Source organism: Alexandromys fortis, unplaced genomic scaffold (assembly GCF_014885135.2).
Source record: "Alexandromys fortis isolate MF-2015 unplaced genomic scaffold, M_Fortis_MF-2015_v1.1 scaffold_21, whole genome shotgun sequence".
Taxonomy (NCBI): Eukaryota; Metazoa; Chordata; class Mammalia; order Rodentia; family Cricetidae; genus Alexandromys; species Alexandromys fortis.
The window spans coordinates 1,695,690-1,713,203 of NW_026067905.1; the positions used below are offsets into that span (position 1 = coordinate 1,695,690).

Genomic DNA, 17,514 nt, shown 5'->3' on the forward strand with positions numbered 1-17,514 from the left:
ATTGTAAACAGGTGCCTGACAATATTTGTGGATTCACTAGAACCATATATTTCAGTGGTTTTAAAAAAAAAAAATCAATGCAAATACATAGTCTGTGCCAGGGTGCTCTGCCTCTAAGACTGACCTGGTATGGAAAGGACTGGGCTTACCGTGGTGTTCGTTTTCCTGGAAGTACTCGTTAGCTGAGAACTTGGCCTACACTGTGGCCCACCCTGCAGACCAATGGGCTTAACTACCTTCTGTACTTTAACCTAGTTGTTTCTTTCCATATTTTAGGTTTACTTAGTTTTCAGACTAAGAAGATGACTAAAAAGAAGTCATTTAGAGTTGTCATGAGAAAGACTAGGTCTCTGGGGTCAGTTAAATATTATCCTTCATTCAGCGACTTGGGAAAAATGGGTGCCATTTCTATTGTGAATGGCAGGTGTTATGCTGGACCCCAGGGAAGCATGGCTAGTAGCCATCTGCCTATCTCTGCCCTGAAGGACTCTGATCACAGCTCTGGAGCTTTCCTCTTGATGATTAAATCAGGTAAACGCTAGATAGAGGTGTGTATAGGGAAGGCATGCAAAGCCATCCTGAGTCTGCCATAGGGAGTTGGGAAAGGCAGGTAAATCCTGAGAGGGTTTGGAGATCCCACAATAGATGGAGCCTCCATGGCAGGTTACTACCAAGCGTCCACAGAATGCACCCTGAATGCAGGAAGGGTTTCACTTATCAATCAGAGTAACACCAAAAATAAAAAATAATACTGAAAATAGTATGTTCAAGCAAAATGTCAGGTTTCATAGATCTATAAATGATTAATTTCTGGTTTTCACGGGAACCAGAATCCGTATGACACAATCATCTATATCATAATGACTTAATCACATCAATGAGTCAAGCTCCAAGTAAAAAGGCATCACAATCTATTTATTCAGTCGGTGTATTGCTTAACATTGAATACATACCGATCTGATTCCAGGTAGATTTAGGAGGGATCCTAGGACAGGCACTCTTCTGATAAAGCCAACGACCACAGGAAAGAAGCCCCTGGGAGGCAGAAAACAAGGTTATTAGACTTCAGTGCTTTCTACCAGGAGGAACCACCAGCCAGGGGAAACAGCAACTTCAGTCACCAATTACAACAATGCAGCTAACAATTTGATTACTGCTAAAATGGTGCCCAGAGTACAATGGGACTTGGCTGTGCTGTGATCAGACCATGGGCTTTCTGTTCCACTGCTGAAGACAGGGGTGTTGGGGAAGGGGGTAAGCAGAAGAAATGACTGTATGCATGAAACCATGAATCCAACACCAACAGAACACCTAGCAGAGGGTACGTCTCTCAGCTTGCCAGTTTTTGGTGGGCCTCTAATTAGCTTATCTGTGGGTCAGTGAGGACATTTTAAGCTGAACAGTTTAAGAACACACAAGAAATAACATGTACCTGGTTCTTAAAATGCAGTTCACAGGGATGAGAGTACAAGAGAGAGGTCAGGAGCTGCCAGTTTCATCTCTGAGCCCACAGGAAGGGAACTGAACCCAACCCAGAGGAACAGCTCTTACAGTCCCAACTAGGCACATGTTTCAGAGATATACTTTCTTAGCAGTATTAAGTTCAAATGGATGTTTTTAAAGGTATCTTTAAAAACACAAACGTGACTTCATACATTGCTGAGGATTTCATGTATTTGGAGAAAGAACAACAAACACTCTTAGCTCTAGATCTCAAGCCAAGACCCTCTCAGAATAAACAAAACTCAGCAGAAGCACAAGGGTTTTACCAGAAGCCTCTTTAAACCACGAAGCTAAGGTATTAGTGCAATTCACCAATACAACGACAGTCCTTCTATAATGGCATCGAGGGCCAACCTGGGCCATTTAACTTCATGGCTGGAGACTGCAGCTGCCAGCACCCACTCAGTCTCTCACATTCTCAACTTTTCTTTTGTAAGATGCATTTACCGAGAGCTGCCCTTCCTTCCTCCCCTTCCTTGTCCCAGTGATTCTTACTCTTAACTCCTCTCTGCCCTCTTTTTCTTTTTCCCACTTCAATGGCAGCAGTTAGTGTTCAACTGCCTAACTTTATACTGGGTACCAAGTCTGAGCTCTTTAACTACTTTTCCTGCCTCCAGTTGTTCTTTCTGAAATGCACCCTCAAATTTTTCTTGTATTGATTTCTTGTATTGGCACATACTATGACATATGTGGAGCTCAGACCACAACTTGTAGGAGTAAGTTCTCTAACTCTGCCATGTAGGTCCTCGGCATCCAACTCAGCTCTGTCTTCAGGCTTAGTGTCAAACACCTTTAGCCACTGGGTGATCTCATTGTACATGTCATTCTGACCATAGAGCAGTATCCCTAAAGATGCCTTTCTGGCTCAACTCATTTCTGGCTTAAAAATCTTTCTGTCCCTGTCTCTCTGTTGCAGACATAGCTCCTTAGTGTAGCATGATTAATACAAACCCAGAGACAGATACTGAGGTTCAACCTGAAAGTCAGCAAAAAAAAAAAAACAGCCAGCCACTGGCTCTTAGCTCTATCTCAGTCAGAAATGCAAATCCTGCCTTCAGGAATCTCAGAATGAGACTGACAGAGTTGTCTCCTCCTGTTTTACAATCCTCTCTAGGGCTGGGATTAAAGGTGTCACCACTACCTGGTCTATAAGGCTGATCAGTGGGGCTGTTTTACTCTCTGATCTTCAGGCAAGCTTTATTTATTAAAATACAAATGAAATATCACTACACTTCCCCTTTTTGTCTTAAATAACAAAACATCTTAGTCTAAATCTGACAATAGCAACTCGTTTAGAAAGGTTTGTAGCCAAAGAGTGCTGTAATTAATATAGTTTTTGTGTGATTATTCAGGTTTGGGCGACTGTAAAACAAATGGGCAGTCTGTCTGCAGGCCCAGTCCATGGTGGATAGCGCGATTCCTGGGCCGCTGGTCCTGGGTTCTATAAGAAGGTGCGTTGAGCAAGCCAAAGAAAGCAAGCCAGAAAGCAGCTCCCCTCCATGGTTTCTGCATCAGCTCCTGCTTCTGGGATCCTGCTCTGTTTTGAGTTCCTGTCTTGACCTCCTTCAGTGATGAACAGCAATGCTAAAGTATAAGCCTAATAATAAACCCTTCCTGCCCAACTTGATCTTTAGTCATGGTCTTTTATCGTAGCCATAGGACCCTAACTAAGACAAACTGGTACCAGGAGTGGGTACCTGATCATATGTATGAGAGGATTGTGAAAGGACCCAAGTCCTTAGGAAAAATCCAGATGATCATGAGTGGATCCCAGGTATTAAGACAGTTGGAATTCTGTTTTGCTTTGATTTGATTGTAACTGTGCTAACTTTCCTCCCTCTTGAAGAAAGAAGGTATTTTATTAGAGCCCACAGTTGGGAGATTTTAAAACACTTTGTATTTTTAAAGAGATTGGCTATATTATATATTTTAAATATGTTTGAATTTATAAAGACTGTGGAACTTTTAAAGTTATTTAAAATCTTGGGGATGAGTAAGAAAGAACAGTGACGTGTTTGTGTGTCAAGCTGACAAGGGGTCAGTGGTGCTGGGTGGTTTTGTGTGTCAACTTGACACAAGCTAGAGTCATCGGAGGACGGAGCATTGGAAATAGTTAGCAAATAGTCTATTACCTTACCCAGGCCGTCATTTACATTTTGGAAACATTTTTAAAAGACTCAGTCTACACAGCAGTCATTCAGGAAGTGATCTCTCATGTTAGCCCAACTACCCAGGGCTCTGCAATAGTTATCTGACACACTGGCTCACTAAAAGAGAAGAAAATAATGGCCTACCTGAACAAAAGAAAGAATCCATAAATTTCGAAGATCATGCCTATCAAAGGCCAACCAATAAGAACCACGAACACACCACCCAGGAAAAATCCAGTGGCCTTCACTTTTTGTTTCTGGAAGAAGAATCTGAATGTTCTTTCTAGACCAATTACAAAAGCCAAGCCAGCCACAAACAGAACCTAGGAGAGAAAGACAATGCAACACAGAATGGGTTAAACACCTCATAAAGTGAAGAGCAAGGGGATGAAGCAGTTTGCTTGGCATCTGCTGTGTGTACTGCCAGAGTCCTGGGTGTACGCCCTGCGACAAGCCAGGAGTGGGGCGCACATGCTGGAAGTCCTGGCTATCTTCACTGGCCTCATTCCTTGCCTAATCCCATGCAATGGAGAAAAATGATGAAATGGGACAGAGGAACCCCCATCTGCAGCAATTCCCCAGCTCTGCTGGATAGGCAAGGAAACGGCTTAGTCAAGCAGATAGCTGGTAAGGCCTGGATGGCCAGCTTGCTTTAATTTGCTACCGAATGTAGTCCCTGATTCTGCAAGTCACCTTGGGGTGTAGGGGTTTCTATGGGTGGGTGGTTTGGGTGGTGGCTATGCAGAGGATCAGTGCAAAGCCAGGGAGAAGAGTCCAGCAGCGGAAGACACATACACATGGATAAGAAAGTGTATGAAATACTTCCCCCACTAGCTTTCCTCAGGAAAAGTACTCTTTCCCAATACACACCAGGCCCACCTGTTAAGTACCACATTCCTAGACAACAGCGCTAGTTACACAACCAGATAAAAATATTAACTTTGCTATCCTTTCTCTTTTCTATTAAAGTAGGCCACAGACTCAAAATCATCTCAACATTGTTCAGTGACTTTTCCACCTTCTCAGAGGCGTTCCTTCCTCCTGGAACCCGACACATCGATAGGGAATACACAGCAAGCAAGCAAAGTGCACCCTTCTAGTGAAGTCAGGAACACCTCAAACAAGTACTCAAAGAAATTACGTTGATGTATTCACCTGTTTCCCTGCATGTGGGCAGTGTGTGGAGGTTAGAGGAAAGTTCTTCAAGGAATTCGTTCTCTTCTTCTATCATGTAGGTTTCAGGGATAGGTTGGTGGCAAGCCCTTCTACCCACCGAACCACCTCATGACAAAAGATGTACTTTAAAAGCTTTTCGGTCATTAAAATTTTGCTTATTCAATTTAATCACATACACAGTGTGATTAAATTGAAAATAGTTTGGTAAATTTACTAGACAAGGTGTTAGCAAGCCATCTTTCTCTTCTTTACTTTTTGAGATAGCACCTTGCTCTGTAGCACCAGGCTAGCTTTAAACTTTTGGCAATCTTCCTGCCTTGGTTTTCTACATGCTGAGCTTACAGGTCTGAGCCACCATGCCTGGCTAGGTCTTCTGACTCCAATTCCTATTCAGGGGTAGCAGTCACTTAACTTTAATCCAATGTAAATCACACCACAAACACTTAAGAGTGACTGATCAAGTAAGAACCTTTTAAGTTAATCTTCAATTCACACAGAAAGCTGATGGGGTTCACTGCTGCTGCAAACAGCGAACCTAACAGTCAAGCAAGAAGTCACTAACAGATAAAACTGTTTGATGAATTTAAAAACTTACATTTCCAATAGCCAGCAGTGCTTTGTCAAAAAAGAGAATCATTCCAAAGAACAGGAAAAACACTCCAAATCCTGTTAAGCCCATGCCGATTTCTGCAACACAAAGCACACGATTAAGGCAGGGGGAAATCAGGTCCCTGACAATCCCACAAACCCAGCACAAAATCCCACAGGTCCTAACACTGCAGGTCAGCTTCTTGATGGCATCACAATGTCTAACAAAAATAACGTAGCATCTGATGTGGGATTCCCCTTTGTATGCTGTGAATACCATTAGTTAATAAAGAAACTGTCTTGGGCCTATGCAGGGAATAGAGGTAGGTGGGGAAAACTAAACTGGAGGCTGGGAGAAAGGAGGTGAAGTCAGAGAGAAGCCATGGAGCCACCACCGGAGACAGATACGCTGAAACTTTGCTGGTAAACCACAACCTTGTGGTGATGCAGATTAATGGAGATGGGTTAAATTAATATTTAAGATTTAGCCAATAAGAAGCTAGAGCTAATGGGCCAAGCAGTGATTTGAATAATACAGTTTCTGTATGATTATTTCAGTCCTGGGTGGCCGGGATGAACAAGCAGCCTGCTGCTACAAGCACCAGCTAGATATATGGCCAAATCTAAATCAGGAACAAAATAACATTTCCAATTCTTTTTTTTAAATATTTATTTATTAATTATGTGTACAATATTCTGTCTGCGTGTATAACTGCAGGCCAGAAGAGGGCACCAGATCTCATTACAGAAGGTTGTGAGCCACTACGTGGTTGCTGGGAATTGAACTCCGGACTTTTAGAAAAAGCAGGCAATGCTCTTAACCGCTGAGCCATTTCTCCAGCCCCAAATTTTCAATTCTTAAGCAGGAGACAGGAAAGACAGGTCTAGAGTCAACCTTCGCAGATACATATAGATATAGATACATCTATATGGTTTAACTATTTGTCTTCCACAAACATTACACTACCAATGTTTACACGCTTAAGATTAGAACCTGAAATTACAACCTAGCCCATATTTTTTACTTGTTCACGTAGAAACTAAGTCTTGTTAATCAACTACAAGAGACCAAGGGGTGTTCTAGTGCTGAATACAGTGGTGGACACAGTATAACCAAGGTCTACCCTACATATAAAATACTTTATTGACCTTACATTTTCTAGGTCCAATCTTTGAAACTCTTGTTACTGCTACAAAGCAAAATTTGTCCATCACTTCTCAGTCATCCTGCTTTAGCTGTTAGAGGCTAACCGGCAACCTCCTTCCTTCTGCCCCCCAGAATTGCTGTCTGTATTAGTGATTTCTGACTCATTATGTATTATTTTCCCTTCAGCTCTAAAAAGCTAAATTTCAGGCCAGACACACATACACTTAAGACTGAACCACATCAAGGGTCTGATGAGCCAATACTTTATAAACTTTACCTCTCTCTACATCTCCATGGCCTCATTTTTAAAATAATATCTTTCATATTCTTTCTAAAATTAGCCTCAAAAAATAAGCTCACCTACCATCATTCAAGTTTAAATGTACTTCAGATGCAAATACCAAAATTCCAGGCTAATACTTTCTTGCTCAAACATTTTTAGGAGAATTTACTAAGCAAGTGAAATTCTGCTAAGCAATGAGTAGATAGGGGCAAATCGTAATAGCCAAATTATGCAAAATGTGACTAACTTCTTATGTTCATAAATTATCTTCATAACTACACAAAATCGAAGATGTTTGTTTATGGAAGAGGAAACTAAGCTGGTAAAGTGGCTGCTGTGTAAGCATAAAAATCTGAGTTCAGATCCCAGCACCCACCTACAAAGCTGGACATGCTTCCTGCCTGATATCCCAGCAGTGGGGAAGGAGACAGGAGGATTGTGAAGCTCACAGCCAGGCTAGCTAAATCAGTGAGCTCAGTTCAGTGAGAGACCTTGTCATTCTCACACACACACACACACACACACACACACACACACGAAGAATGATTGCAGAAGGCATCCAATGTCAATTTGGCCACAACTGTGCATGCACACACAAAGTAAAAGTGTTCCCCAAATTTAAAAATCAAGAAGGAAATTAAATGGAAATACGGTGGCTATGCGCTGAGAACTTGACAGGAATCAGGCACCGTGAGGTGTTTCCCACGGCACACAAGCAATGCAATCCTCCCAGTATCACAGGAATGTAGGCACAATCACATCACTTTAGGGAGGGAAGATGGGAGAATTTACACTTCCCTAAATCCAACTATGGTTAAGTATCTGAATCAGGTCTATTTTAACCATTATATTTAAATATTTGTACCCACAGTTTAAGAACCTATGTATTAAACTCAAGGGTATAGGACTGCACAGAATGATGTAACTGACCTAAGTGTAATCTCAGTCTAGAACAGCCCAGTAGGTACTAGAACTATTAATAGTCAGAGAGTGGACAAGGCTGCCCCATGTGTCTCATCACAGTGCAGTGTCCATTCGCATGCCTGGTATCCCGTGAACAGAGAATCAATGGCTCAAGCTTCCCACAAGCAACTGACCACTGACTGCTGTAAGTGGTGGGTGGACTGCAGATCTAGTCTTCTCACTCCACAATCCCACTACAGCCCAGACCGACCGTCAGACGGGCAGCTGCCTGTGGAATCTTTGCCACAAATGAGCACTAGCACAATGCTGCCAGGAACACCCCACTGAGATGGGTCAAAAATCCTCACCACACCTTTTCTCACCTCCAGATTTTGTCCCTGTCCTTATCAATCCATAAGTTCTCTAAGTCAAAAGGCCTATAAGATGCAACCATCTTCCTGCCAGGATCATACTTGGGAAAACAAAATATCCAATCTTCATTTTTCTTTCTGCCCATAAAAAGTAAATTTTGACATAAGCGATCTGAGAGGTTAAATTAGATAATATTTTTTAAAAAGTCTACTTTAAGAAATTTTATAAAAAACGACCAGTTTAACGTAACGTCAATCACAGCTGACATTCTAGTGACAGTGACATATCACAGAAACTGAGAGCGGCCCTTCTTTCCCTATCACACCCTTTAAGAAACAGATAACTTTGACCAGGTCCCAGTCTCAGTAAGTCAAATACACAGCAGCATTTGACTGAATGCGACAATCCACTGTAACATGGAAGCTGTTCCTACTGCAAGCCTTGGCATTTCTTTAGGCACTGTCGGTATGGGGAGAGTACTGTAGAGTGTCTTAAGTCAACCATGAGCTGTCACCCACCCTTCTTAGAATTGAAAGCCCCGAATCATGCTGGCATCTCTCTGGGATGACGGGTCCCATCCTGCAGGAAACACAGACATACTCAATCTGAACTGAAAAAGCTCTGGCTCCCTAGCCATTGGCTGTATCTCACCATCTTACCTCAGGCACTGGGTCAGGGAACATCACAGAATTTCACCCTTCCAAAACATTTGATAAAATGAGGGGAAAGTGGCTTTTACTTCAGAGTCCAAGTCCTCATTGTCTGGGCTTTTTGGAGACTGAAGGTCTCTCTGCCTTGTGCAGAGGGCAATTTAAATACCAGACTTGTATCATTCCCAGGTGTGAATATTTACATCCAGTCTCCTTAGAAGCCAGCAGTACAGTGGAAAGAACAAAGGTTTTCTGAGCCAGCAGTCTTGGGACTACGGCCTTTTCTGTCTGTCTCTGTGTGTGTGTGTGTGTGTAAAACTGAACGTCTTACATGCTCCAGTTCATAAATGGCCTATGTCTGTCATTCCATGCTCATGCTGTCTCAAACTCAATAAAGCCAACTGCTCTTCCAGAGGATCCGAGTTTGGTTCCCAGCATCCACACGAGGCAGCTAATGACTGTAACTCGAGCTCCAGAGGACCTGTCCTATGGCTCTGATCTCCTCTGGGACTCACACGCATAAGTCCATACCACCACACAGACACATTAAAAAAAAAAATCAAGCCCACTGTTATCAATATATCTACATCTTACATTAAAATGGAAAAAAAAATCATACAAACGTTACTAACAACAGGGAAAAAGGGATACTTGTATTTCTGATTAGAATCAAATGAAGCTAATAGAGCAATAATGAGCACCACTCCTGGTCTAGTCCAAATCAAGCACTGTGTGGGCAGGACTGGGCTGCCAAGTGTATAGGGAACCATAGAAGATCTGTGACAATAAGGTGCACCAGGACTGGAATCTAAATCTTTACACTCCACTTGAGAATAACTCCAAGAAAGGTTTCGTTTTAGTTCAATGGGATGTTAGAATCTTGAAAATCTAAGATGACTAGAGTAATGAGGAGGGGTGAGGCAGAAAGAGGTCATGTTCGCTAAAAGTCTTCAGAAAGTGAACAGTTTTGGTAGAAAAATAATTGAGATGTCAAGAAAAAGGTATAAAAATGAAAACGATGGAGCCGGGACACAGCTCAACTGGTCCACTGAACACTTGTCCAGTATGCTTTGATCTCTGGGGCCACAAAAAAAGGCTAGACGGCAAAGCTCATCGGAATGATGAGATAGGCAGAAAGGGATGCTAAAATAAAACAGGCTACAAAGTATAGTACATACCAACACTAATAAGGAAATCCTTTACCTGTAGAGACAGGCAGGGTCGCTCATGCTTGTAATCTCAGAACTTTAGAGGCTGGGGCAGAAGGATTACAAGTTGGAGGCCAGCTCGAACACAAAGAGCGAAAGGCCAGCCTTATTTGCATACACAGTGTGATCCTGATTCCTGACACAGAAAACTAAAACAGCGCTCCCAACAAAAGTCAACGCGCTGACTGAGCTCAAAGGGACCTTAAAATTGGCAAACTCGGCTGGAACGTAAACGGGCAGAACACTCAAGTCCGTCCTTGCAAGGGAATCTGGGGGCAGGTTTCTAACAGCAGCATCGGGAGGCAAATCATCACCGCTCCCTACGCCCCCAGCTACCCCAGCCTCGCAGGAGCCCGACCGCCTGCGGACGGTCCCCTTCCCGCCGCCCCGGAAACTTTGTCCGCCGGCGGCTCCACTCGAGCCGCAGCAGGCCGACCGTCCTCCGGTCGGGGCCCCCCTCTTCCCTCCCTCCCTCTGTCCCGCAGGCCGCCGCCCCACGCCGCGCTCGCTCCATTCATTGCGGGGCGGAGCACAGGCTGCGGCGGGAGCGCGGCCGACGCGGGGCTCCGGCGGTGCTTACTCTGCGTGTCCGTGAGGGAGATCATGGCGGCGGCGGCGAGGACCGCGGTGCCTCGGGGCCCACGCTGCGAAGCCTAATCCGGAGGAGAGCCACGGGGATGCCGCCCGGGCCCGAGCCGCCACGTCTTCCGGAAACACGCAGCCGCCGCCGCCGGGCCGCAAGGCTGCGCGCCATTGGCTGCAGCCAGGCCAATAGGACGTGCTCTTGTTGGGATGTGTGCCGGGCGCCACGCCACGCCGCCAATCAGAGAGGCGCAGACTTGTGATTGGTGGAGGGGGCCAATCCGGAAGGGTGGGCGCTGCGGGCCGGTGGCGGGAAGGGGTTTGACCGCCGAGCGGCTGACGGGTGCGTGGAGGCGCCGAGCCCCGCGCGTGGGCCCGTAGTTGTCTGCGGCGCGGGTGGGAGCCCGCAGCCGTCGCTGCTGCCGCTTTTAGCAGCCCTGGCTGCCGCTGCACGTGCTTCTACCTCCCGGTGGGGGACGCGGGGCAGAGAGACGCGCTCCGGGTTAGCTTGCGTTTTTCTCCCGCATTGATGACTTCAGCTTTTGACGGACGGGCCTTTTCATCTCTTAACTAGTTCTTGGATATATTTTGTGCTGAGAGATCTTTTGTTGCCAAGTTACGTAGTTGGGCAAGGGACAGGTTTTTGGCAACGAAGTCCATAAAAGGATTGTTTGAAATAATGGGAGGAAATGGACGTAGATCGAACCACTCCTAGCAAAGAAAGAGTTTTCAGTTTGGAAAAGGCATTTTGCTACAGTGAATAGAGTCGATCTCTGCTCTGATCTTACAGTTCGTGGACGAACCTTATCTCTCTAGGAAGTGGTAAGGAGATGCCGGTATTCATGAGGAAATAGTCTTGATTTACACTCTTCCTTAAATGTCCGTTAGTGATGTGTGGTCATTCCATACCATTTACTCAAGGCTCAGCCTCTCTTAACAGTTTTTGCACAGGAGCGATGTAATTTGATAAAGCAAACAGTCCAAGTGAGAATAGAGGGGTGCAGAATCTGTCTTTGGAGTGCACCCTTAGATTTAGCAAAATCTAAAATTAAGCAAAACATAATATGCTCTATGTGTGTGTGTGTGTGTGTGTGTAATGGTGACAGATTGTCATTGTGCAAAAAGTTGTTCATAACAGTTCGGGGAAGTGCATATTCAGATTTAAGTTTTAACCATTAAAATTTAATATAACTAATGTTTCTCCCGTATTTAACTGTACAGATTCTTTTGAATCAATAGAATACTGGCTGCAACCCCACCCTCTCTGCCAGTGAGCAAAATTTTCAGAGAAGCAGAGTAAGCTCTCTGTAGCAGAGAGGGGTTCCTGAAAATAACTGCTTAGAGTACTAGTTTCTCTTAAGGGTGAATTTAGTGGTAATTCTCTAAAGCAAGTGCTCAGTGAAATGCTAAGTGATTGGTTTATTTATGTTTTTACTTAGTCTGATGTTTGAATTTATCCAACTTCTTATTTGTATGATGAGCCCTGCCCAGCATGGCTGTGGATGCCTTTAGTTCCAGCACCAGGGAGGCAGGCTAACCCAGGACTCGTGGCCTCTGTGAATTGAGGTCATGAGTCCTGCCATCCCAGGTTTTAAGGCAGGGTACAGACAGGCTTAGAGTAACAGTGTGTCATGTTGCTAAGGTCCACATCAACCTGGTGGCAGATCTACCTAATATTTGGCCTTTTTTGGCTGTATTACTTTGCAACTGTAGACTTGTTGACTTTCTATTTGACACCATCATCTATAGGATTTTAAAGAGCCATTTGTGCTTTCTAACTTTTTGCACAGAATAGTGACAGATTGTCATGGACCGAGCATTGTTCATTGTACTGGGTTGGTTTGCATTTTGTTTTGTGGTGCTGGAGATTCAACCGTGAACTTAACACCATGAGTTCATATCTTGGTGAACCCAAAACCAAAGCAAGCAGAGCCAAGATATGACAGAGTGGAGAAAGATTTATTACTACCAGGAGGCAGGGAGAACAGGGGCATTGTTTTGAAAATGATGCTCTCCAGGGACAAAGGAAGGGTTAGGGATGGCTTAGGGAGGCCTGATCATATTCATATGGGGCAGGAGAGCTGGGAAGGACACATTCCTGCACATAAGTTTTCGCGGGTAAGAAAGAAGATTTTGGAAGTGTTGCAGAGGAATCCGCCCCTGAAAAATGCTTGCCTTTCCTACTCACTAATGCTTGTGCCAAGCCCAGCAGGACCGCTGTTAGAAAATGTTACCATATTTGTTCTTTCACTTTCAGAAGGACGCTCAGCTCTCCAGCTCAGTCTTAGAATGGCGTCGGCCTCAGGTTAGTGGATGCAAATGTTCTTTGTATGTTACTGTGTCCTACTTTAATTTGCTCTTTGATTAAAAAAAAATCTGAAGAATTCTGATTCTAGAAATAGTTTTTAGAAGCTGTTTTATTTAAATGCACAACAGAATTTCCCTTTTCAGTATTAGTAAGCAAACGGGTCACTGATGGTCAGTCATTCACACTGGGCTGCTGTCACTGCTGTCTGTCTCCAGAACCTTCTCACCACCCCAGACCGAATGCTGGGCCACACAGCTCCTCACACTTCCTTTCCTCTTGACGTTTAAGGGACCTCAGACACAGGGTGTCTGTCGAACCTCATATGGCATTATGCCTTCAAGATAATGTGTGTTAACGTATTTTTGCTTTTTAAGGCCTATAATGTTCATTTTGTATGTAGGTGCTATATTTTGTTTGCTCATTCATCTGTTGAAGAATAGTTATTTATTTGCCAAACTTGACAACTATGAGTAATTCTAATATGGTATTTTGTATAGGAACGTCTTAAGTTCCTCTTCACAATGTGTGTGTGTGTGTGTGTGTGTGTGTGTGGTGAATATGGGTGTATATGTGTCACAGCATTTGTGGAGAGGGCAGAGGGCAATATTCTGGAATCAGTTCTTTTTCCACTGTAGATTCAAGGGCCAGAACTCAGGCCATCAGGCAGGTACAGCAAGCATTACCATTGAGCCACCTCACTGGCTCTCTCCAGTTGTTTTGAGTGCATACCTAGAATTGGACCTGCTGCATCAAATGATAATCCCATGGTTAATGTTCTGAGGAGCTGGTGTTGTTTTGCACAGTGGCTGCGTTATGTTCCCATCAGCAGTGCATAAGGGCTCTGAGAGTGTTTTTGACTGATGTCTAAGAGACTGAGAACAGGAAAAGAAGAAAATATAAATATAATCCCAAATGCTGTAGTTAATATGAATGCTGTTGGCATCAATTTTACTAGTTTTCAATCAAATTTGTAACGATTTGTACTGTTTTGGAATGTGATTTGAAAAAGCAAATATGGAGTACAGATGTGGTACTAATTAATTTCCGTAGCTTATTCTATGTTTAATGTCCAAAATGTGTCGCTGTTTTAAAACTACCTTACTTATTTGAACTTTTGCTCTCCATCCATTTGACAATGGGAACTGTGCCACATTGAACATCCTGGAATCTAAAGCTCTGTGTGGCTCTCAGAGTAGTTCCACAAGTTCCCACAAGCAGTCTCTCCATTATCGACCTCCCCCAGGTCAGCTGTTTCCCACTATTGCAGGTTTCACGTGATCAGACTGTGCTGTGATAGTGAGGTCTTGCTCTTGGTTTGATTGGCTGTGACCCACTGGCAGGGACAGGGAACTTATACTAGGAAGGCTCTCCAGTCATTTCTGTGGTGGAGTGGTTATGGCTTTGGCTGCATCCTACTCTACCATCTGGAAAACAGGACTGGGTTCTTTTTAGGAAACACTCAGAAGGGTTTTTCTTCTGTATAGGACACACCTGCCCCACAAACCAGCATACAATATTACAGTTTGCCTAAGTGTAAACATGGAAATATAACCAGCCAAGTTTTGGCTTCGTCTCAGGACTCTGCAGGTTAGTGATCAGTGGTAATAATTTGTTTAGGTCCATACTCAAGTAGTCTTGAGTTGATGGTAAAGATGAGACTAGCAGGTGCTGCTGAGCAGAGGTTTAGTGTGGTCATGGTCGGATTCCATGTCTTACTCTACTTACTTACCCAGACTTAAGCTCTCCCAATGAGGTATGATTTAAAACTAAAGAAATAGTGGAGCAGATTCATTTTAAGAACTTATTCTGCTTTCTCTACTGTTCTACCCATCTGTTGCTCTGTATTTGAAAGACCCTTTGAAGGAGCCTTTGGTTTGTTATTTTGTGTTTGATGGGAGGAAACCCCTTTGTGAATTTCAGCTCGGGACATTCTAGAATATCCACACATGAACCACAAGCTTAGGAACACTGGCGTGTGACCCACTCACCTCCATATGCTCTTTATTTTTTTTCATTTTTTAATTGATATTTATTGAGCTATACATTTTTCTCTGCTCCCCTCCCTGCCTCTCCCCTCCCCCAAGGTCCCTACGCTCCCAATTTACTCAGGAGATCTTGTCTTTTTCTACTTTGTACTTCCCATGTAGATTAGATCTATGTAAGTTTCTTTTAGTGACTGCATTGTTGTCTCAGTTCTCTGGGATTTTGTAGGCTGGCTTTCTTTGCTTTATGTTTAAAAACCACCTATGAGTGGGTACATGCAATAATTGTATTTCTGTATCTGGGTTAAGTCACTCAAATAATGTTTTCTAGCTCTACCCATTTTCCTGCAAAATTCAAGCTGTCATTATTTTTTTTTCTGTTGTGTAGTACTCCATTGTGTAAATGTACCACATTTTTCTTATCCATTCTTCAATCGAGGGGCATTTAGGTTGTTTCCAGGTTCTGGCTATGACAGACAATGCTGTTATGAACATAGTTGAGCACATGTCCTTGTGGCACGATTGAGCATCCTTTGGATATATACCCAAAAGCTGTATTACTGGGTTTTGAGGAAGGTTGTTTGGTAATTTTCTGAGAAATCGCCACACTGACATCCAAACGGGCTGTACCAGTTTGCATTTCCACCAGCAATGCAGAAGTGTTCCCTTTACCCCACAACTTCCAGCATAAGGTGTCATCAGTGTTTTTGATCTAGGCCATTCTTAGAGGTGTAAGATGGAGTTTCAGAGTTGTTTTGATTTCTCTGATGACTAAGGATGGTGAACATTTCATTAAGTGTCTTTCAGCCATTTTAGATTCCTCTGTTGAGGTCTGTACTCCATTTTTTTTTTTTTTAAATTGGATTATGTGTTCTTTTGGTGTCCAATTTCTTGAGTTGTTTGTATATTTTGGAGATCAGACCTCTGTCTGATGAGGGGTTAGTGAAGATATTTTCCCATTCTGTAGGCTGTCATTTTGTCTTGTTGACCATGTCCTTTGCTTTTCAGAAGCTTTGTAGTTTCAGGAGGTCCCATTTATTAATTGTTTCTCTCAGTGTCTGTGCTGCTGGGGTTATATTTAGGAAGTGTTTCCCTGTGCCAATGCATTCAAGTGTACTTCTCACTTTCTCTTCTATAAGGTTCGGTGTGGCTGGCTTTATGTTGAGGTCTTTGATCCATTTAGACCTGAGTTTTGTGCATGGTGATAGATATGGGTCTATTTTCATTCTTCTACATATTGATATCCAGTTATGCCAGCACCACTCGTTAAATATGCTTTCTTTTTTCCATTTGATATTTTTTGCTTCTTTGTCAAAAATCAGGTGTTCGAAAGATGTGTAGATTGATATCCAGTCTTCTATTTGGTTCCATTGGTCCTCCTATATGTTCTTATGCCAATACCAGGCTGTTTTCAGTACTGTAGCTCTGTAGTAGAGTTTGAAGTCAGGGATTGTGATGCCTCCAGAAGTTTTTTTTATTGTACAGAATTGTTTTGACTATCCTAGGTTTTTTTGCTTTTCCATATGAAGTTGAGTACTGTTCTTTCAAGGTCTTTGAAGAATTTTTTGGGGATTTTGCTGGGCATTGCCTTGAATTTGTAGATTGTTTTTGGTAAGATTGCCATTTTTACTAATACTGCCTACCCAAGAACATGGGAGATCTTTCCACTTTCTGGTGTCTTCTTCAATTTCTTTCTTCAAAGATTTAAAGTTCTTGTCATATAAGTCTTCCACTTGTTTGGTTAGAGTTACTCCGAGATATTTTATGCTATTTGTGGCTATTGTGAAGGGTGTTATTTCTCTGATTTTTTTCCTGAGCCCTTTTATCATCAGTGTATAGGAGGGCTACTGATTTTTTTTTTTTTTTAGTTAATCTTGTATCCTGCTACATTACTGTAGGTATTTATGAGTTGTAGAAGTTCCTTGGTAGAATTTTTGGGATCACTTATGTAAACTATCATATCATCAGCAAATAGTGAGAGTTTGACTTCTTCTTTTCCCAATTTTTATGCGCTTGATCTCCTTTTGGTGTCTTATTACTACTCTAGCTAGGACCTCAAGGACTATATTGAATAGATATGGAAAGAGTGGACAACCTTGTCTTGTTCCTGATTTCAGTGGAATTGCTAAGAGTTTCTCTCCATTTAGTTTGATGTTGGCTGTTAGCTTGCTGTATATTGCCTTTATTATGTTTAGGTATGTTCCTTGTATCCCTGCTCTCTCCAAGACCTTTATTGAAGGCGTAAGTCATGAACAATGCCACACCAGTTTGGAGTTATGATTAATAGGGTGTTACTTATTTAAAGGGGAAAAAACTTACAGATCACCGTCCCAGACAACAGCCATCTGCACAACCAGAAAGGGAGTCTAGTATCCGGCAGAGCAGGAAGTGAAGAGAGCGAGCAGAGGAAATAGCCGCTTTTTTAAAGGGAGAGAGACCACGCCCCAATGGACTGGTATCACAGCAGCTATTGGTTGGAGGGGCGGAAGGACCTCCCGCAACATCTCCCCCTTTTGTTTAAGTAAGAGAGTTCTAAACCTACTACAAAATTATATACAATAAGTACAAATATCCTATTCTAACTAGCTTAGGTCTTGTATAATAAATAACTTGGCCAAGTCGTGAGAGAAAAGTAACTACATTTATATAGTCTTCAACCCCA

The 17,514-nt window shown here is 43.0% G+C and overlaps 2 protein-coding genes and 1 long non-coding RNA gene across 5 annotated transcripts in view; 2 read left to right on the forward strand and 1 right to left on the reverse strand.

Annotated features, from left to right (window-relative positions):
- Positions 1-10,705, reverse strand: part of Golt1b (golgi transport 1B) — a 13,627-nt gene extending 2,922 nt beyond the window's left edge. The window contains exons 1-4 of the mRNA XM_050135299.1: positions 10,561-10,705; positions 5,425-5,516; positions 3,798-3,976; positions 954-1,035 (exon numbers count right to left, since the gene is read on the reverse strand). Of these exons, the coding sequence (XP_049991256.1) occupies positions 954-1,035; positions 3,798-3,976; positions 5,425-5,516; positions 10,561-10,585 (378 nt within the window). The 5' untranslated portion in view covers positions 10,586-10,705. The remainder of the gene's footprint in view (positions 1-953; positions 1,036-3,797; positions 3,977-5,424; positions 5,517-10,560) is intronic.
- LOC126497343 (uncharacterized) overlaps positions 1-17,514 on the forward strand; it is a 249,664-nt gene that overhangs the window by 181,872 nt on the left and 50,278 nt on the right. The window lies entirely within an intron of this gene.
- The window catches only part of Recql (RecQ like helicase), a 30,114-nt gene continuing 23,450 nt past the window's right edge, over positions 10,851-17,514 (forward strand). Inside the window, exons 1-2 of one of the 3 annotated variants that reach the window (XM_050135285.1) lie at positions 10,851-10,905; positions 12,820-12,867. In XM_050135285.1, the coding sequence (XP_049991242.1) occupies positions 12,852-12,867 (16 nt within the window). In that variant the 5' untranslated portion in view covers positions 10,851-10,905; positions 12,820-12,851. Of the gene's footprint in view, positions 11,385-12,819; positions 12,868-17,514 lie in introns of all 3 variants that reach the window. The other 2 variants (XM_050135283.1, XM_050135284.1) reach the window with 2 other exon arrangements.